The sequence below is a fragment of the Atractosteus spatula genome, chromosome 20 (assembly GCF_055471065.1).
Source record: "Atractosteus spatula isolate fAtrSpa1 chromosome 20, fAtrSpa1.hap1, whole genome shotgun sequence".
Classification (NCBI taxonomy): Eukaryota; Metazoa; Chordata; class Actinopteri; order Semionotiformes; family Lepisosteidae; genus Atractosteus; species Atractosteus spatula.
In genome coordinates this window covers 7,930,650-7,952,966 of record NC_142725.1, presented here as the reverse complement: position 1 = coordinate 7,952,966, position 22,317 = coordinate 7,930,650, and the positions used below count along the sequence as shown (strand labels likewise).

The 22,317-nt window shown below is 39.7% G+C and overlaps 1 protein-coding gene across 1 annotated transcript; it reads right to left on the bottom strand.

The window, feature by feature from the left end:
* Positions 1-1,404: 1,404 nt before the first annotated feature.
* On the bottom strand, positions 1,405-20,720 carry ube2j2 (ubiquitin-conjugating enzyme E2, J2 (UBC6 homolog, yeast)). The gene is made up of 7 exons (XM_088938038.1): positions 20,550-20,720; positions 14,564-14,703; positions 13,777-13,817; positions 8,853-8,955; positions 7,954-8,092; positions 7,521-7,601; positions 1,405-5,279 (listed from the first exon to the last, which is right to left on the bottom strand). The coding sequence occupies exons 2-7, from the start codon at positions 14,701-14,703 to the stop codon at positions 4,995-4,997; spliced, it is 789 nt and encodes a 262-aa protein (XP_088794164.1). The 5' UTR covers positions 20,550-20,720; the 3' UTR covers positions 1,405-4,994.
* Positions 20,721-22,317: the final 1,597 nt, after the last annotated feature.

Here is a 22,317-nt window from a genome sequence, read left to right as displayed (position 1 = left end):
TGGGTCAAGCTTTTGTACAGAAGCCAAACAGTTAATAAATGATTCAATCTAGTTGAATTTGTGGTTGCTGTAGCTATCGAAGCCATCTGAAACCATTTTGTAACCAAAAAGTAGTTCTAAATTAGTTCCAACGAGTCTATTTGCAGTCTGTTAAAGTTGAGGTATTAAGCTGGTTTTTGTTCATGCTTATTAAAAAGTTATTTTTTTCTTTAGTTCAACTCTACTTGATATCTTCCAACAGTTTCTTAAATCAATGCTTACTGCAAGATGTGGAGAGCTTTGCTTCTCTAAACATAAATATAGGACTGTCAGATTCCCCCTAAAAAATCATACAATTGTTGCTTATTTTTTAAAAAATTGGACTGATTTTTCTAAGTACTTTTCGATGTTGACAACTTAAGAGTTTGTTCTCAATTGACTTACAGATGTCCAGTCCCAGGTCCTGGATAGTCACTGTCTCTGTAGGTTTTCATTCCAACTCATCCCTAAATAACTTACATCAGTTACTGGCTTACTGGTACCAAGGTAACTACAGTAGCTTGAGCTTTTCAAGTGCTGCTGATTTAAAAGAGAAAACCTGGAGACACACCATCCACCAGGTCCAGGACTGGATAGCCTTGTCTGGCTAAACAAAATTAAATTTAAAAAATAGAACCGTGCATTATTCGACTGTAATACTTAGTCATTTCATAACCATATCAGTGTGCAATTCACTGAATACCTGCTTTACAAGAGACAAGCTTTTCGAAATCGCTTTCCTGAAGTCATCTACAGCAGTGGTGCCCATCCCTGGCTCAGAGGGAAGGCTTTCTTTTGCCTTTTGCTCCAGCTGAGGTTTCAGTTTCATTTCAGCTCTTCAGATGACGAATGGGACTTGCGACACCAAGTTTCAGAACTCCACTGATTCAGATGTGCTGCTTGAAGTGTAACTAACTGAACCCTGCAGAGGGGAAGAAGAGACTCACGGCGAGATTGGCGAAATGTCTAATCTGATACACTCTCATTCCTACCTGTCTGTTCACCATAAACTGATCACCGACTAATTGCAGATGAAAAATGAAGAAAAAGTCAGCTGTAGAGACAGGGCTTTAAGTTCTGGATGCTGGAAACCATATGCTGAAGCAGGGTACTTTTGAACCTTGGGGCTGAGGGTAGAAAAAAAGTAAGCAGATCAATTAAAAAACATAATTAGCTCACCAATCCACACTGGTGATTCAGAGCTCCGTTGGAATGGAAAACAGCAGAATCTGTGATCCGAATGGACCAGGAGGACCCTACTAGTCAGTAAAACGTTTGCTTGTGGTGTGAAAGCACCTTCAAAAACCTTTACTTTAGCCAGAATCCTGTCTTGACCTTGTCAATGGCTTTTGTGTAGTTGGTGTTGCGTGAATAATACAAAAAATAAGTTGTTGGGTTTTTTTTTTAAAGAAAAGACTTTACAGTACAACAGCATATTTTCGGCATATACAAGACATGGCAAATTAGGAGCAATTATAAATAAAATTGAGAGCAAATCTCAAAATTAAACAAAAAAGGAAAAAGAAAAATTATAAATACAATTAATGTTATTCTCCAAATGTTGCCTTTTTAAAACCTATGAAGTACAGAGATATACTGGTTAGTCAGGCTAATCCATATTAATTGGAGATACAATTGGTCACCATTTTCCTACTTGAGAGGAATTTTGCTTCACAGCTTGGCTCATGGGTACAGCAAAAAGGCTCTTTAAAACAGTCTGAACAATTAAACAACAATACACAAACAATTGCATATTAAGTGTCCATTGCGCAGTTGTTTTCGAAGTACACACATCTTACCTTGGGCCAGGAAGAAATCAGAACTTTGACCCTCTAGCTGAATGTCAATGTCACACCTCTGCTGGTAACAGCTTTCCATTGGATAGTTGCAAGATGACACTGGGAAATTATTTAAGTGACAAGTCTGGAATTTGGGTTTGCTAGCTGGGTCAATGTTGTGATCACATTATGAGCCCTATGTAATCCAGTCATCCACATGTTAAACGCATGGAAGTTTAAAACATACTTCACCGAACTAACAATCAGTCAGAGTATTTCAGCAGAGCAATCCAGAAATTAAAATGATTTTTATACCAAGGTTTTTAAAAGGGGAAAAAAATAGACCATGCAATTTCAAATGGCTTTTAAAGCAGGGAAAGAAATGTTAAAATAACCAATTTTTCTTCCAGTGCCCGGAGTACCCTCACTTGCGCAGACTATGGTCTTACACTCATTTAGAGATTGCGTTCAGTCTAGCTACTAAAGCAGAAAGGTGTTCTTGCAACCCCTAACTGCAGCGCACAGAGTCAGATTATATCAAAGGTATGGGGCTGAAGCTTTAGTGAGGCAAAATGCATCTAACTTGTAAAATACTTTTGACTGTATTTGACACAAATATTGCTCTTTTTAGGCAAATGCATTGTGTAAAATTCTCAATGCACAGATCCTGCAAACATTATGTGGGATAATCTGCTTTCCTATATCCCCAATATTGTAACTATTCAAAGCTCCATGATGCTAAACGTGATGGAACCCATTCACTTATTCATTAATTTATAAAGGTCTTACCTGCCAAGTGGATGACATACTGTGTCACATTTTAAAACCCATTGCAAAATTTACTGCCATCACTCAAAATGGTTCAAGATCACTAAATACCACAGTGCAGGACTTTTAACACTCATAATCACCAACTTCCCCTGTATTTGCCTTTTGGTTACCCTGGTTTAAAGACTCGGTGGCAATTTCAGTGTCTCACATGCCTGAACCTGGGAATACTGCAACCTCCAGAAACCAGTGCTGGCAGGTCAGCTGATTTTTGTACCCCGCGTCTGGAAAAGAAACCAAGGTATCATCCATGTGCCCAAAACCTTGTGCTCCCCTGAGTACTGCCCAGTTTTGGTCCAGGTCACCATCTGGGCCTTTAAAATTGTTCCCTCTCGAGGATCTGTGATGCCGAGGATTTAAGAAGCGGCTGTCGTTCAGCTGGAAAGGAGAGGAACCCCACTCCCACAAACACAGTGATGCCACTGGGCCCTACTGACCGGTACGCAGAGGATCCTAACTTGGTTATGTTCTTCCTACACTCTTTCATTAGGCAGATGCCGTAATTGAAATATTTGCTCGACCTGGCCTTTTTAAAAATTGATTTGAGGCTCTTAAAACAGCAGAACAGGTCCAAATGTAATTAAACCTGTACAAATACGAAAGGCTGCATTTGTTAACTTTCCTGACCGTTACATAAGAAATTAAACAATGTTTCAGATTAGAGGCTTCTGGAACTAGACAATCAGGATCTATGCTCAACTAAGAGTACTCTGATAAGGAGTGTTGATACTGTGCATCAGTCGTTGATCATTTAAAGTCTATTATATATGAGCAAGAATGTAATCAGAGAAAAGGACCGAATTAGTTCCATTTGCTTTCGTGCCAACAAACCTTAAACAATAGAACTGAGTGTACAGACAGACACCGTGCCAGTAACGTACTGTACACTGACTGTAGTTTTCTGCTATTGTGGCACAGCCAGGATTCAAATGTACCGATTCCAGGGTTATACGACTCTAAGGGGGGGGAGAACATTTTTACGGATGACAATTTCTCAGTCCACAACAAACTTTAAAAAAAAAACACACATTTCTTTCCATGTTTATTTGAAACTGCTGTGGAATATTGCACAGAACCTTTCATTTAAAAAAATGAAACTTAAAAAATGTGTACCTAAATATGAAGAGATGTGATGTTTTAAACAAAATGGGAAAAAAAAAAGCATTGAAGAATCACTCAAATGTATCTAGTATTGTTCCATCTGTCCTGCAAGGGGTTTTTCAAATTATCCTTTTCGTTACGTTATGTAATTTATTATGATATGCAATTTAAGTGGCATCATCTGTCCATGCTTTCTCACGATGAATAGGAGCAGCAGTGTCACTGCGTTTTCACAACCTGGAAGAGCCTTTAAGATGTGCTTGTACATAGGTCTTTCAAAATATTATATAACTGTTTTTCTGAAGCTTTTATCTTGTACAGAAGTTACTCTAGTACATATCCTACCAGATACAATACACATGAAAAACAGCAAACTGTTTTAAGGGAGCAAACAACACTCACAGCTCACACTACATTACAGTACAAACGGTCTTTTTTAACATTTAGGGTGGCCCAAAAATGGCTGAAATAACAATTCAACGTTGCAACCACTACCACTGGTAGTTTGTCACATTAAACACGAAAGAAAACCTGTATGGTACGTTCTATATATAGTGCTGTACAGGGGAAAGAGCACAGGAATGAATTCCTTTGTCTTCTACCTGGTCATGACTTATTAAAGAGCTGATTCGCCCTTGTGAACAGACGCAGAACTTAAACCCTGGGCCTTTTCAGATGCAAGGTATATGATTTCTGAACAGAAAGGGGGAATACTTAAGTGTGGGGAAAAAGAAAAAAGGAAAACCCTGGAAAAAACCTTTCCTCAAAAGATTCATATTCAATTGGTCCAATTATCTTTCCTGTCACATAAAACTGTACTGTCTCTGGGTCACCCTGTAATGCACCAAAGTCAGGTACACACCAGTAAAAGAAAAACCACCTTCCTGTGCGACTAAAAGCAAATCTGCAGTTCTCTTCAAAAATAGCAAATCGCAAAACCCAACATGCTTCGCTCACTTATTTAATAGTTTAGTGCTCGAATGCATTTGAGCTATGGCATTACAAAACACTTGACCGTTTCACCTGCAGTTTTCTATAGGAAACGTCTGCTGGATTGCTTCCATTAGCACATTATTAGAGGCCTTGCTAAAACCCATGAGCCAATCTGCTGCTGTTTCACATCACTGCAGCACTTAAAGTCACAAAAGTACCCCCCTCCCTCGTTTCAAACGCACATCCCCTCCAGTCCTGGGCTCTTCCTTCTCCTCCTTTGCTTTTTTGCAACCAGACCCTCTGGACTGGGTCTTGAACGCCCACTGTTTTTTCTCCTCATTCTTGCGCTATGCTTCTCAGTACGTACTTCACTGTGTAGGCAAAGGCTGCAAATCCGACTATAACGAACAAGTTTGCCAAGGCTCCTCCCAGAAGTCCATGGTTGCGATTGGCCTGCTGGAGGCCGGGCGGGTTGGCGCCAGCCAGCGCCACGTGGCCGTTCAGGAGCGGGAGGCCGTTGTGGGCGTTGTGAGCCTCCCCGTCGGGCACCACGTCGGGCAAAGGCAGCACCTGGGGTCTGTTGCTCAACTCCTCCTGCACCTTCTGCTTCTGCTTGATTTCCTACAGCGAGACAAAGGAACAGGAACATGACATGACCACGGACCTGCAAATGCTTGAGGACACTTTCCATTTTTACAGCTGTGGAGGACTCTAGTTTTTTATTTTGAATTTTATAATAGGCACCTGTTAACTGATCTGACTCTCTGCAACAAACCTTGGAGGAGATAAATACAATATGTGTGTGTGTCCACTGTAGGGCGGTCAGACAAATTCCCTCACCCTGTTGCAGTCTTGCAGAAGATTATCATATCGCACAGAAAAACAATGATAAACATCATTCCCCTTATTACTTTATCAAAGAAGCAATGTAATTTTTTACAAATTTTACTGACCATGAGTTAAAACTGCAGCTCACATTTTATTACTGCAATAAGTGCACTGACAAACGGCAGTAGAACTGCCAGGAATAAAATCTACAACCGTCTACAATCAAATCTACAATCTTAGAACTGTCAAGTCACATCACTTGGCGATAATTTCAGTCTGTTCAAGTCAAATTTTTGATATGAGTAAAGACAATGATACATAAAAGAAACTCAAATCTGAAGATTAAAGGAATTAACCAAATGTTTTAAACAGATTCAACAAAGAAAAGAGTGTTTCTTGGCATTCCTAACTACATTATTTTGTAATACTAAGCTGCTTTGATTTATCTCTGGGCCTGCCCTAGCAAACAGAGCCCTCGTTTCTGATTTAGGAGAATGAACTGCAGTAGCAGTGACTTTATTACCCCTGTGGGACGCCCAGAATAACAAAACACTGATGCTGTAACCACAGAAAACAACACACATTGTGGTTCACCAGACAGATGTAAACCCTGTAGCACATTGATAAATGAAAGCCATATGAGACATTAAAACAACATCAAATGGTATGCAACCTTTAACCTTAATTTCGGGTTAGCCATCTGGATACAACTTACACCTGGACTCTCTAAGGAGACAGAACTACTGTGGTGCTAAAGTAGTGCAGCTTTCAGAGTGGAGAGGAGAGCTGCCCAGTAACACTTCCAGCTGTACTGGGCTGTGGTGTGCCTGGAGTCTGTTTCCACGTACATCTTCATTTTCAGCCTTTACTCCACGAGACTCGGATGCTGTTGACTCTTCAAGCTAAAAACATTCACCGTCTGTAGGCACCAATTGTAATGGATGTTGTACTGTGCCTCTGGAATCAGCTCAAGAAGGAACAAGGATAATTCCCAATTCTCTTTATAGCTTTTGTAAGGGCCACAGTGCAGATAGAGTACAGCCCTGATTATCCGACTAAACGGGACCGATAGTGTGTTGGATAATTGAAAATGTTGGATAATGCAGAAACTGTGTAGACAAATCATAAATTAATGGAAGTGCAGTATAAGTATGAAATCTGGTTTATTAATCTACTGTAAATAGAGCTTTCTCTTGAAGTGTCGTACCTGTGATAGGCATGCCCTTATCCCTTTGCTGCGTGAACCACATGATCAAAGCTTCACTGACCTTTTCATCTTCACACTTATTCAGCGTTTTTCTGTCCCTCAGTCATTCAACTGAGGCCCGATCAGAGCACCACTTTTCTATCTCATTTCTTTTCCTCTTCCAGTCACCAACTGTATCTCGTCCCACACCGCGTTCAGATGCAGGTTTTTGCATGGACTCGCCTTTGTCTAGTCTTTTTAACGCTTCAAGCTTTTGTTCCATTGAAAGAGCTCCTTTCTTTCTCTTCGCACTTGTCATGTTTCTCAAATAATAAAATTATACATACGAGCGCAAACGATCAAGCGAAGCTTCGTCAGTGGCAGTATTTGACACACCGAGAGACAAAGCAGCATGGGATTGGGCAAAATATTATGCATGCGCAAGCACACAGTACATAGCATGTGTGTATATAGCATGTTGATTGCTGTGTCGGATAAAACGTAATGTCGGATAATCGAGACTACTGTATTTACATTTGGACAAGTATTTAGAAAGTCTCCCCAGAAGACTACTTCAGCAGAAAGAAAACGGGCAAAGAAAAAAGAAGAAACTATGAATGTATGCTGAGAACAGGAAGCACTTCTACAAATGATCTAGGTCTTAAAGACACGGGACTTTAACAGTATAAGAAGAATCTGATAAGCAACAAAACCTGTTAAGAGTTTAATCAAATTCACTCTGAACATTGTCATGTTCACCTCAGATGGAACCGAGAAAAAACACAGGGTGCAAACAACTTTCTACCTACCAAAGGAGATTTCTAAAGAGTCGCAAAGTTTGTACTTACATCTACAACGTCTGGAAACAGCTCACAGAAAACTTTATCCTTTAGGTTGAACGTCAAGCTCTGAGCAGCAAGTTGTCTTTTCTTGAAAAGAAAATATATTACCGACTTAATTTTGCAATATGTTTTCCAAACTTCAACCAAAAACAGTGCTATACTATTTGCATACTTGCACTTATTAACATACAGTACTCAGGATCAGTGCAAACTCTTTGAAAGCTTGATGCAAAATTCTTTTCACAGCTTGAATGGCCTTTATGTGTAATGAAAAGTTTCACAAAATGATACTTCCTTTTAAAAATTCAAATAAAAGTAAAACCAACCGTCATTCATGTGCTAAGTAACAGACTACAGATATCCAACAAGCTCACTGGTGTGCATGCAATCAGAGAATAAAGAACACGGTATTTTTTAGAGAGAACATGAAGACACTCACAGTGAAGTCTGAGGTTTCAATACTACCCAGCGTGGGGCCTTTTTCTACCATGAAGCTCAAGAGACCAGTCAAGATGGTCGAAACTGACCAAGCTGGGTTCCACGTATCAGGGTGGAAGTCGGTAATTGACAGACACAACCTGTAAAGGAAAACCCATGAAAGTACAAAGACTTTAACGTGTTGCTCACTGTATAACACTAGAGGAGAGATTAAACCCAACACGTTCTGCGGATGCCCTGGGTTTAATTTCAGACCCGGGGTTCTGTCTGTGTGGAGTTTGTATGTTCTCCCCACATCTGTGTGGGTGCTCTGGTTTCCTTCCCCAGTCCAAAGACATGCAGGTAGGTTAACTGGCCCTGATATGAGTGTGTTTGTGTCTGCGTGCGTGCTCTCTGATGGATTGGCATCAGGTCCAGGATATGTCCTGCCTTGCACAGTTGCTTGCTGGGATAGGCCCAGTCTTGTGGCCTGGCAGAGCTATCTACTGTCTAGGACACGACGTTGTGCTCAGCTCAGGAGCGACAGGGATTAAAATCCTGGCAGGGGCTGGGAAAGCCAGGCTTGTGCGACTGTTTGACGCAAGTTAAAAACCGCAATGTACAAGGCAAACCAATAAGCTGTCTTTTAGCCTGGAATATATCAGAATGGCCCGCATGTTTTTCCTTTATAAAAACAGCGACAGTAGTTTCTAATTGCTTAGTTTCTACCAAGTGGAACAATTTGTGAGAAAGCCAGTTATTCCTGCTAAGGGTCATGGTAACCGAGAACTGGATTTGAGCCTCTTTTCAAAATGTATTCATACAAATCGTTATCACACAAAATTCTTTTCCTGCATATTGAAGAGGGCTTGAAATAATATCACGGTTCATTCTCTTTGGAGCAGAAAATACTGTTCTTACCTTGTGTTGCATTTAAATCTGCCGTTAGGGGTTATCATATAGATGCTAGGAGGTTTGAAAGGAAATTCGCGAGGGAAGATCAGTTTACCGTGATAATAGCCACCTAAGAAAGACAATGAATAAAAATATCAGCACATACAGTATAAACAGGAGGTTCAACTCTACTTACATAAGACAATATAAAAACAAGCCTCACTAATTCCCTCTACTATTTAATTCTGCCTTTTTTAATACAATAATGCACAAAACACAAAACTTTTACGAATAAATTCACTTTGGAGCTTGCAAAGCATCTTTCTTGAGCATTACCAGTCATACCAGTAACCCCAGATGGCATCATTTTCATCTTGTCATTCAAGGCAGGCGTGCAAAACACCTGAAGATATAAAGAAATTTATAACACAGCAGCGAGACTGGCCATCTTGAGGACTTGGCGGCTGTTAGCCTGTGGATCCAAGAACCTCACCCAGTCCTGACTTTGAGGATCTCGGGGAGCCAGTTTCAAATGGCTGGTCTGTGTGTTGCAGGTCCCTGTAATATAAGTTCCAGATGTTTTCTATCCTAAAACTCAGCCATGCTCAACTTCATCTTGTATCGTCTGGTCTCGGTTTCACTATTTCAGCCTAAATACACCTATAAGCTGTTAACACCTTTGAGGACACTGAATTTTGACTTACATTTCATGACTAAAGAGTTGCATTTTCTATTTACGACACCTAAATAGCAGGAATTAATGGCTGATCATCTTTGAACCCTTTTTACAAAACCAATATCCATTTTGCAATGTTATAGCCAAATGAACAAAAGGTGGATCTAGCTGCAATACAGGGACAAAATATGCAATGAACACTTGGAGTGACTCACCTGAGGGAATGGCAGTCTAAATTTCCCCCTGAAATTGTATTGACTCTATTACCTATAGGATATTAATTTTTCTGGCGTAAAATAACTTCTTTGCAAAAGATCACCCCAGAAAGGAAATATCTACTGATAAAACATAAAATGCACTTTAAACCTCATACATACTGTACATACATGAATGAAACTATACCGGACTGTTTGCAACCCACCTGCTTTAAGGCAATAGTCTAAAAGCTGTCTTTAAATTCCACTGTAATGTCATAATATCACTTAAAGTCATTAAGAACATTGTGTACATATTGCTGCACAGGAATCAGTTCAGAGAAAAGCTACCAGACACATTCCAGGGCTTAAGGGACTGTCCTACACTGACAGGCTGGAGAAACTGAACCTATTTAGTCTCAGGGAAAACTACAACATGACTGAATACAAGAATTCAAAATCCTGGAAGGCACTGAAAGCTCACCTGGTGAATTATTACATAATGAAGAGTGAAACACAAGCTCGAGGACAAGTGGGAACTAACTGGAAGTGCTTATAAAACCAAGAACATCTTTATCCAAAGAGTGTGGAACAAGCTACCCAGCCATTTTGTTGAGGCCAGTACCCTTTCAATTAATGGATAAATAATTAAGATAAGATCAGATCCTTGGAACAATTAGCTACTAAATACTAAATGAGCAAAACATGCCAAATGATCTTCTCTTGTTTATAACCATTTTGATGCAATAATGGACTTATGAACAAGTCACTCACTAATAAATTAATCCTTTCACCCTAAGTTTACAAAACAATCAATGGTGTACAATACCAATTAACTCTGATTAATGTGGTTCACCAAGTAACAAAAAGTAACAAAACACTGGCAGCTTAGATCACCTCTGCCCCTTACTGCACATCCACAACACAAAACACACAGTCAAGAACATAATGGTTACAATAGAGAGGAGGCCATTGAGACCTAATTACAAAATCACCCATACTATTTCCACCCTTATTACAGACACACTGAAAATGCAAAGGCTTTAAAAACTCAGAGACATAGCTTATCTTCGGCATTCTTTTTCATTTTTTTCTGAACTTTTCACATAGGACATTTTCCAGATAATAACCAGAACGTGGAACAATGTCAAGCACAGTCGTCTTTAGCTTTGCCTCTCAGTAACAGCGCTTTAATCCCACCATCATGGAGGCTCTCTGTCCACCTGACGCCTCCAGAAACGTTTGGCACAGACCATATCTCTCGAGAAGACCTGCTGACCAAGTCTGCAAGTTCATAATATCTTACGGAGTTCTTTCAACAGGTTTAAACAGAGCAAAATATGAACTTTTCAATGGGACAATAATTCAAGTGCATAAGTGCCTGGGATTTGTTTTTAAATTCAACTTTGAGCACAGGGACAAACAGCTCATGTGGTAGAGTAACTGGACGGATTAGTCTTTCAGCGCAGGCGTTGCCAATTTACAAAAAAGCCATCAAAAGCACACAGCTGAAAACGTCTGGGCACAGGATGGGGGGGTATGAGAATTACTTCCTCAAATGCTCGTCTTATGCAAACATTTTCATTTGGCCTTCAGGCACCACTGCATGTTAGATCTGAGACTTTTAACACTTGAGTCACATTCTCTGTACAAAATACAGCATTAATCTTTAGACTTATTTCACATGCACGTCTGTACAACTTAAGGAAAGAATTATCTGTGTATTTAAAATGAATCATTCTCTTAGTCATAAAATGGGAGGAATCTTATACAAGACCCTAAAACTTAAAAAAAGAAACCTCAGTGCTCCAATTCTATTCAAAACAGGAGACACACAAAGCCCTGTTTTCAGCTCTGCAATTTTAGACAGAAACACAGAAAAAGCCACAGGGAGAGTGAATACTGCCAGATATTATTGCCAGATCCCTATAAAAGTGTTTACAGTGATGTAACGATTTCCTGTCATCTTTGTTTGCCAACAAGATAAGTTGACCTTTGGCATAGTAAATGTAATACGCACAGATACGACAACACTCAGCACCTGCCTTGTTGCAGAACTCTTTGAAATTTCAAGAAGTTCACTGACTTGATTAACATTGCCTAAGGTCCTGTGATTGCTTAAATTTCCTAAAACATCCCTCCTTTATAAACAGTCACAACAGCTGTGATACCTGTCATCTGAATCAATATTACTCAGTAATCCATTCAACATACATTAAACTATACGTGGTATCCTTTCAAAATGTACATTCGTAAATTGAATGTAAATGAAAGCTGCTGGCATTCTTGCTATATGTATGTATTTTAACTGGGCACACCAGCATACTCACTGGGTACAATCCAGTGCAGATCTTCAAAGAAAAGCCCATGATCTTGTAAACAAATACTATAATGTTAAGCTTATTATCTTTCTTTATTTTTTCTACTTATCTGTATTTACCTTATGCTTTTTATCTGCATTTAGAAGTACTGTTTTAGATTGTTTAAGCCAAATCTACTCCACAAAACTGACTTGCAATTCTCTTCAGTACAAAAGCATATCACACAGAACATACACAGACCAAAACTTAACTACTCACATGTGCTAAAATCTAAGCTAGCAATGGACTTGAGATGTGAAACTATTCTGATACAGTTTGAGTGAGGAGCCGAGTCAGGCTACTTTGGCTGAAAAGGAGTAATTCCACACTGAGAAGCAGAAAAGAAACTTTTGTTCAGAGGCAAAGCTCTTCCTACGTCTGCAGCTTAATAAACGGCATTATCAAAGCAAGTAACTCTGTAAAAACAAAACAAAACAAAACTACTCTTCCATGCATCCATTTTCTAACAGCTTTACCCAGTAAAGGGTCATGGGGTAGCTGGAGCCTATCCCAGCAAGCAACACATGCAAGGCAGGGTACACCCTGGATGGGACACCAGTCCGTCTCAGGGCAGACACAAACACGCACACATTGTCCCAGAAGCCAATTGAACTACCAGTATGTGTTTGGACTGTGGGAGGAAACTGTAGCAGCCGAAGGAAACCCATAGAACATGGGAAGAACATACAATCACCACACAGATAATATCCCAGATGCAGAATTGTACCCAGAGCTCCAGTGCTATGAGGCAGCAGTGCTAACCACTGTGCCACCCCCCTTCTGGTTTCTTGTTCAATGCAATCAAGTCATAACAAAACCTATAGCCTTCTGAACACTGTATCCCTGATGTCTTCTCCTTTACAATTGTGAATTATTACAAGAAAAGGAGAGTGGTTCAAACAGTGAAGGCTTCTGGCTGGCCAGAAAGATTGTACTGCTGCAGGCGAGACCTGCACGGCGTCTCCCAACACCCTAAACTCTGCAGCTATGTGTGGGATTGCAAAGTCAAGACGCACACTGCATGACCGCATGTTTCACTCTAGTTCAAGGGATGTTGCACAGAGCCAGACAAAGTGTTGGGTGGGGGTATGGGAACAAATACTTGGTTCCTAAGTAATAAGTTAGGTATTTGAATTGATACAGCATTTTGGACTTCAGAGGATCCCAATGTGCTTTACATATCGAAGGGGAACCCCTTTATTCACTCCTAAAGTTCTGTACCTATCTGGGTGAAACTACGTGGCCGCTGTGTCCAGCAGCCACCCTACACAGCTGATCAGGTGTGGAAAGTTACTGAACTAAGGTACAAATTTACAGATGCTAGATGACACAAGAGCAAAGTAGAATTGATCGAGGACACCAAGCTTAAGACCCATACTCTTACAAACAATGTCATAGGATGTTTAATGACCCAGTTTCAGGTCCTCTGTTTCAATGTCCTATCTGAAGAACAGCATCTCCAACAACAAGTGTCCCCAGCCACCCTACTGGGTGACTGGACTGAAGATGTTGTTGGTCCACAGACACCACTTAAAGCAGGCAACTAGTTTGCCTCAGAGGTTGACCATTTCTGTAGCGACCACATCCAGCCATCCTTAACTTCCCAGACCTGGGAGGATCAGGCTAAAAAGAAGTAACTGTGCTCAAAGATTTTAATGAAGTCTTGACACGCAGAAGAAACAAGTTTTAAAAAGGCATGTTAGTTGCATAAATTAACTCACCTTCATAAGGGGTTTTCTCAGGTCCTCGTACAACATAATGCCTGAAATACAACAAAAAGAAAAATGTTTCTTCAGCAAGATAATGAAAGTTACAAATAGCGGTAAGGTGGATCTGTGCAATGTTTTAATCTGTTATTTGAATCTTTCCCATTTTGATGGAAAAACCTTCACAACGTATTGTTGATTTTTTAAACACCAAAGAAAACTTTCACAAATATGCATCTTCTCAATTCTTCTTTATTAGTTCTACAGTTGCCCTTCATTTAAACAAGACCTCTCCATTTCACTTCCAACTTCAAATTGTGCTGCTTGCTTCGCTACAATATGTACAGTAAAAACAGACTGAGCAACAATACACTTGTAAGCCAAGGAGCTGCACAATTAGTCTGCAGTATTACACATTACCTGCCAATTACCCATTCAAAGAAATTATTTTGGTTTTAATTTCACTTGAATTAACTTCACAGCTCCTATTCAAGTCAAATCAAATTCATTATTGGTGGTTGAACTCAAGTTAGAAACTTCTTTCCAGTTTTAAGTACTACAGACTTTTTTATTCCTTTCTGGGGTCTTTATTCGGGCATTTAATAGTAGTTGGTCTACTTTTGCAGCACCTTCATGGTCATCACCCCTATGATCCTTAGAGCTTTTCTCAGGATCTCAGGTCACACAATCTTGATGATGTCAATTTAATCTCATTACCGCAATCTTTTTGTAATAACACAATAGGAAGATGAGTTGTATATAAAATTGACTGACTCGGAAGTACTGACCACTCGGAACTCACCATTCAAGAATGTTAGATGGAAGAGGTTCTGCACAAATGTAAGGCACAGGATCTTTCTTAATTCGAAGATAGTCTTGTTTTAATCGCTGTGTCGCTGTAGTTGGTGCCCTGTTGGTGCCCCTATTACTGTTGCTACTCATCTGCAATTGTAACAAGAGATTACGCCATTAATTCCAACTGTATGATTGCCATTATCCCGATACTCAAACAAAAACACTGCTTGTGGTTAATAACAGAGCAAAATAATGCAGATAACATTTCAAACTCCAAAAAGGTTCCCAAGGAACACCTGATTCTTCTTTGACTTGGTCAAAACCCTTCAGGAAAAGGAGACAATCAAAATCTACATTACAGAGGAAAACAGGCTTTGTATAGCAACTTCTACATGTCCTAAATAATGAAATTATACACATACAAAATGTTTTGTACATTTTTAAACATACTTGGACAGTATGTGTACCGAATCACGCAATGTTCCTTTTAAAAAAATTAAACATTCATCTACAGGAAGGCCTCTGCAGTCACTGCAGATGAAACAATAAGATTGATTTGCTCTTCATTCTCAAAATCAAACTGTTAATGTGTAACACCTCATTCGGTGATCATTAAAAATTTTTTTTAACGGGAGCTCCTTAATACCAGTGATAACTAGTGGGTTGTGGGTTCGAGTGTCTGCCGCAGAGACCGCTTTGATTGAGGTACTCCAGTCTACCCAGTTGTATAAGTGGGGTCCAGCACTGCTGGGGTATAACCCTGCGATAACCCAGGACCCCATCCTGGAAGGGATGAACCTGCCCTCAGTCTGCTTGCTGCTACAGCAAATGGGGTGGGCTCTTGCCCGATGAAGCACTATGCTCTGGTATGGACCTTACTGCTTGAATTGTGTTTTTTATTTTTCACTTTCAAAAAGGAACTACAATGAGAACAACATTCCCCCAGTGCTATTAATTTTACCCCTTCATGTTCTTACTCAAAGGATGCCTGAAGAAGATCATGGGTTTGAGGTAGTGAGGATCGGGCTACATCAGCTGCTCCAAGACACCCCCACCAGCACCCTGGACCCAAGTGGTCCAGAGCTCCACGTGAACAATAGACCAGGGGACAGAATGTGGAGGGTCCCAACACAGGAGAAACATTTTTATTAGAAAATTTAATCTATTTCTGCCACTGTCAAAGGTCAAGATCCGGGTCATCGTTTTACAAAAGTAGTCAGGGAATGACTGTGCTCGTTTAGAATAGTGGCTAAAGAACAGGAAGCCCCTTTGCAGACATTTTCCAAAACCCGACACTACTACAACATGTAAAAAGATGACCACAATGGGCTAGCTTTAGATTAACGTTTACAAGAGAGTCCAGCCACTCTGTGAAGATAATGCAGTGAATCATTTAGATTTATATCATTTTTCCCCAAGGGACAAGGCATTGAAATTCCTCATTCATCCAGCCATTTGCTTGTCAGCTTGACTCCTTTTTAACTATTAAACTCCCAGGCTCTCTCGCCTACGATCTGAACCCTTACGGTACCTTCTCTCTTTATCAAAACTCAAACATGCATTGAAATCTAGCTCTACCTCACATGTCAAGAAGTTCACTCCCCATAAGTTTGTATCCTTTATTTCATTCTGTTGACGTATGATTTTGCACAACTGTTGTTGTTTTGCACATTACCTGTTACCTTTTGTTGCTTTGCACATTATCTGTTGTCTTTGTCTTTCTTTTCTACAATTCTATAATTGTTTTTTGTACTACTTACCATCTGAGCATTTCATTATACCACATACCTGTGTATGAATATAATGACAAACTTGAACCTTTTCTAACCGTTTCCTTCAGTTTAGAGTCACAGGGGAGCTGGAGCCTATCCTGGCAAACAACGGGCGCAAGGCAGGCTACACCCTGGACAGGACACCAGTTCTTCCACAGACACGCACACGCTCACGCTCACACCTAGGGCAAAATATTGTCCTTCCTAAAGCAAAACTATAGGATAAACTCACTCCCTAAAGGCGTAGATGGATAAAATGGGGTCATATTAGTATGAGGTTAAATTTCCATTCAGACTGATTAAAGGGACAGAACCCCAGTTTCTCACATTCTGCTTTCAGTTTGGTGATCTTCTGATGCCAAGAGCCTCCTAAAGGAGGCAGGCACAAGCCCAGCCATTTCAAGACTATGTATTCAGGGCATATTTCACTTGAGCACAAACCAATAACTGAATTCACAGAATACAATCATCACATCTTTTCAGATTTCACAGAAACATTAAAAGGTTTAATACCTAAAGACACCAACATCTACATACAACTACGTTTAATTTAAGTGCCTAATTTTGCACACCTGTGCACTGATTTACCACCTAAGACCTTAAGACAGATTAATAAATAGTACAAACCCATACACTGCAAATAAATCACAATGTACACCGAACACTCCGACTTTAAAGTGCCTCATGAGTCTGATGGTTATTGAGATCATGGAGGGCAACAGTACCTTCTACGCCACGCTGAAAGCACATGGAATTACATTTTCCTAATGAACTGAAATGGTTTCATGGTGGCTATATCCTGAATCATTTCAAAAGAACCACATTGAAAGACCTTCCAATACCACTTGCAAAACCTATTTGGGCTGCCAAAATTTGAAGCAGTTAATTGAAAACAAATACAACAAACAATGCCATTTTCTTGGACGTTAACATAATCCAATGAGGTCCTATAAGCTCCATTCTGAAACATTTCAATAGCTTTACAATTATGAGTCGCAACCATCATCTCTTCATTGTGGAAGGATGTAAACTTCACTGCACGTGAATGCAGCCCATTTCAAGAGAAGAGAGAAGATGTGCTTTTCAGCTACTGTCATACACTTGGTCTCATACACAGCCTTCACTGGAAGAAAACCAGATGGTCATGCACAATCCGGCAGCTGGGTCTGACACTTCTGCCTTCTAGCCTATTGTGAATCATGCTCATCCACCCATTTTCTGACAGCCTCAACTGAAGCACCCAGAGAAAACCCCACACATACACAGGGACAACGTACTGTACAAAGCACACTAGGAACTGAACTCAGGATACCAGTGCTATGAGGCAGTAATACTAGCCACCGCGCTACCGTGCCACCCTGAATCATTCTCATATTTTACTAAATCAAATACTTAAAACCTGAATATGATCTATAGATCAAACAGATTGAATTCATTACAAGTCAGAATAGGAACAGCAAGATAGATCTTTAAATCTGACCCACAGAACATAAGAGAATCAAAACAGACCACACTGACTCATTCTGTACTATTTTACATTCAAATAGGACACTGGGGACTAAAACACCATAAAGGTTCTTAAGGCTGAAATTCTGTCTGCTACATCCTGCAATACAAAGTAGAGCAATGGGGAAGCCTGGTACACAATGGGTTCTGACTTTTTTACCTTGTATGCTTTTGCAGCATACCAGATATAATTTATCAAGTAGATTTACAATTAAGAACAGTAATAGTTCCTGTTATACACATGTTCCTTTTTGCAGTAATGCACTTCATCGTGATTCAAAATTTCCACAATGCATATGTAAAAAATTTTTTTTAAGTTTTTACACGTAGAGGACATCAGAAAACATCAAAACAATTCTTGAAATTCAGGGGAGCTGGAGCCTATCCTTGCAATCAAGGTAAGGAACATCAAAACAGCTTTGCTAAATTTTATTGAAATTAATCATTAGCCTTCACCTGACTTCAGTACAGTAAGACTGGCAAACATGCAAGTTCTTGTTTTCATTTAGTTTATAAATGTAACAGACATTTGTGCGTATAATCAGGTTTTGTTTGTATGATAAAGTATATGTCTGCCTTATGAGAGAGAAAAAAACAGTTCCAACATAAAATTCAGAGCACATATTACACACGCCCGAACAAAACCAGAGATTTAATACAAGGGGCTTGCAGAATATTATATTCAAACTATTATAGTCACATCTCAATTTTGTAGGTGTGAAAAGACAAAACACTGTGCCAAACGTTTAATATCTAATTACAGCAGGGGACTATCATAATAATAATGAACAAATGCACCTTCCACAACCATGTTGGATCCTATTACATTGACTATTTGCAAAACTGTGCTTCACAACTGGCTCAGACAAGGAAAGGCATTAACAGGTTTAACTACTCTTATGAACATGCAGAAACTACAAATACTCTACTAGTGAAAAGTATTTACCCAAGATACTAGCAGTAAGTAGTACCTATAGTGTCTTATTATTACAAATTTATTCTGCTGATATTATGAAGACAGCTTACCATAAATGCAATGGAAAGTATTAATAATGCAGAACCGCATAGTGTAAAGTGGTATTAACAAACTAGTGAAGGCGCTAATATCACATAAAACACTGATCAATGTGATAAGATACGGAATTATGAAGTGATAATATGACATTTTGGTAAAATTCAACTTATATCCACTCTCTTTCCTGCACAGGAAATGAGGTGTAAGGTGCATTAGGCACTCAAAATCTGGGGGAATAACCAAATTTGTGAAACCAATTCACTTTTTTTACATACTGCAATACTCTTTCAGTCTGAAGTTTTACTAGAAACAATTCACAATTAATAACGACTGATTTAACTTTTACCATTGGCCTTTACCAGTCATGGCCTCCTAATAACCCCCATCTCTACACTGGCTTCATCACTCTGTTCTCCTCCCCACTGATAGCTGGTGTGTGGCGAGTGTACTGGTGCACTATGGCTGCCATCGCATCATCCAGGTGGGGCTGCACATTGGTGGTGGTGGAGAGGATCCCCATTACCTGTAAAGCACTTTGAGTGGAGTGTCCAGAAAAGCACTATATAAGTGTAAGCAATTATTATTATCATCTGTTGTGTGGACTTGCATCGTACTCATGTCTTGACAATGTTGACATCTTCCTAAAAGGGACCTTGTAAAGGCTTGTGCAAAATACACCACCACAACTCAACCAAAATGTGCAATATGAGCTCTGTACCAAGAAAAAACCAAGTTGAATTTTCTTCAGCATAATCTAGATAAACATTTCAAACAGCATGCCTTGGGCTACAATGTGGAGGATATTTATTATAGCACAATCCCTTCCAGGAACTTACACAAAGTACAGGAACTGTAATTTTCTTTACTTGAACATTTAGTTGTACCAGTGGATGAAATAGATACAATATGACATGTCTTTACACACGATGTTTTATTTTAATTATACCAAAAACAAACAAGCTCAAGCAGGTGTAAAATAAGTCGTCCCATCACAATTAGTCTTTTCTGCCCCATTGTAGTAGAGAAATAGTCACCAATGACCATAATTTCTGACGACCAGTCTGAAAAGTATCCTCAGCCTAAAGTTAGCATTTGACCTGTGAAAACTTGCATAATTACCAAGAAAGGCGGAGCTAATGAAAGAACGCGTTAATATGATTACTTCTTCCTACATACTAATTAATATTCAAAGTCAACATCAAATAAGATTATTTACTTTGGAAATCTCGCTGTACGTCAGTGTACAGTCATTACATTCTCAACTGCACAAACGGCAACTCGGTGCTTTTCGAAAACCTAGCGAAAAAAAAACTAAACAAAAACTAATGCTTTACAAAAGAAGCAGAAGAAATGGTTTTATTACACATATTCTCAAACGCCTGTTTCCTAACACGAGTGTCTACTGACCTCGGCAAGTGCGTAAAACCCCGCTTGCTTAAATTAAGGAAATACGCACGAAAACATTACAAGGCCTCGAAAACTGAATATATTTTGTGTCACACGAGAAGTACACTTCCGATTTAACAAGACAACTGTACAAGAGACGTAGGTCATTTCGGTCTTCTGTTGACACGGAAAACTAAGAACTACAGTCAGGCCTGGACTTTAAAATCGCAGTAGGCCACCGACAACAACTCCCCCATTTGATCAGAAACACAGCCACATCGCAAATACAGGGAACCAGGAATAAACGCCCATACCTCTTTAGAAAGCCCGAGTGAAAAGACTGGTTTGGCAGTTTTACAACGCGCTGATGTACCCTCTGTAATGTGGGAGTCGTATGCGTACGCTAGTTAATTTCACAACAGTAGGATAGCACATCAAAGCCTGTCTATCCCCCTTTACAGTTTCAATATGGCTGCCCTGGAGCTGGGAGGAGTTTGCGGCCTTAACCATTTCCCGTTTACGATTCGGGTGGCAGTGGGCTGGAACTCCTTCGCTTCATTTTCACCAACTTCGGGGTTGGTTTCACAGACCAAGATCAGCGATACTAACAGCCTTATTTATATGAAATAGCATTAGGTAGTTCAAGATCAATTCTAATCGGGGTCTGCGAAACCACCTGTTAGTCCGCGTTTCTATGAACGGCTTTATTATTTACTCGCTTTTCCTGCATTTCGCAGATATTTTTGGGGGCGTTTCTGGGTGATGTGGCTTAAGTATATAGCCGCAACGAGAAAGTTCTTTAGAAAATAAAAACGTTTTACCGTTATGATATCGGCTTTTACACGTCATGTGTTGACGGCTCAGGACACGAAGCAAGATAGCGAGGCAGTCCTTCTCTCAGACTGAGATGTGATAAATGCTTGTTTTACTATAAAGTAACTTACTATGATATCGATGATCAGATATCAAATATACATACCAGCGAGTATTTAAATTACTCTATGCGTCTTCATGTCCTATTTCAATGGCTATGATTCAATGATGTATAAAGTTGAGCAGGTACTGTAAATGTTTATGTTCACATTGTGGTATAGCTCATGCCTGCATAATAATGACTTGTATTTCACGTTGATTTAATATGTTGGTGCTGTTGTCTCCTTGTTGTCCTATAAGGAATTCCCTTCACCTACTCTGAGCTTTGGAGAAATGCCAAACCTGATGAGCTATACTGTATATACAGTAAGCAGATCAAGTATGAGTTTCACAATGTACAATTCTTCAAGAAAACAGCATTTTACAACACATTATTGCAACCAGGTGGTTTTCTCAGTGTGACTATGGATATTTTATTTTTCAGATTTTGCAGGTTCACAATGCAATTGACTTGATCCAGAGAATAACGAGGCAGCAAAGACCTCCTGTGATCAAAGCATCTTGAGCAAAAATTTCAAATCATCTAATCCTGAAAACTCAAAATTGACAGTGAAGAAGGGGGAGCAGTGGTCAGAGCCCTGGGTTCAGTTCCAGACCTGGGCTGCTATCTGTGTGGAGTTTGCATGTTCTCCACATGTTCACATGGTTTTCCTCCCCTGTTCCAAAGACATACTGGTAGGGTAATTGGCTTCTGCGAAAATTGGCTCTGGTGTGAGTGTGTGCCCTGTGATGGACTGGCATCATGTGAAGGATGTACCCTGGCTTGTGCCCGTTGTTTGCTGTCATAGGCTCTGGCTCCCTCATGACCCTGAACCAGAAGTAATGGTTAGAAAATGGGTGGATTGATGGATGTGTGAAGAAAAACAAAGATTTACTCATCCAGTGGAAGAACTCCAAACTTATCGGAGATATTCTGTGAATACCATAAAGCAGGCGTGTCCATTTTCCATTCTCAAGGTCTCCTGTCCAGCATTTGTATAGATCTGTCTAAATCTTTTGTTAAGTTTATGAAGAACAAAGGAATGCTTCAACAGGTCCAATTAAGCAAATAATAGATAGATAAGATTTTATTGTCCCCTGAGGGAAATTTTCCCCTCAACTTGAAATGACTTCAATTACGTAGTTAAAGGCTAAGGGAACCCAACTTAC

Coding starts and splice junctions, on each gene's coding strand:
- ube2j2 (XM_088938038.1), bottom strand. CDS start 14,703: ATGAGTAGCAACAGTAATAGGGGCACCAACAGGGCACCAACTACAGCG. Junction 8,956..13,776: donor TGAGAAAACCCCTTATGAAG/GTGAGTTAATTT, acceptor TGTCTTTCTTAG/GTGGCTATTATCACGGTAAA. Junction 8,093..8,852: donor AGATTTAAATGCAACACAAG/GTAAGAACAGTA, acceptor TTTCCTTTACAG/GTTGTGTCTGTCAATTACCG.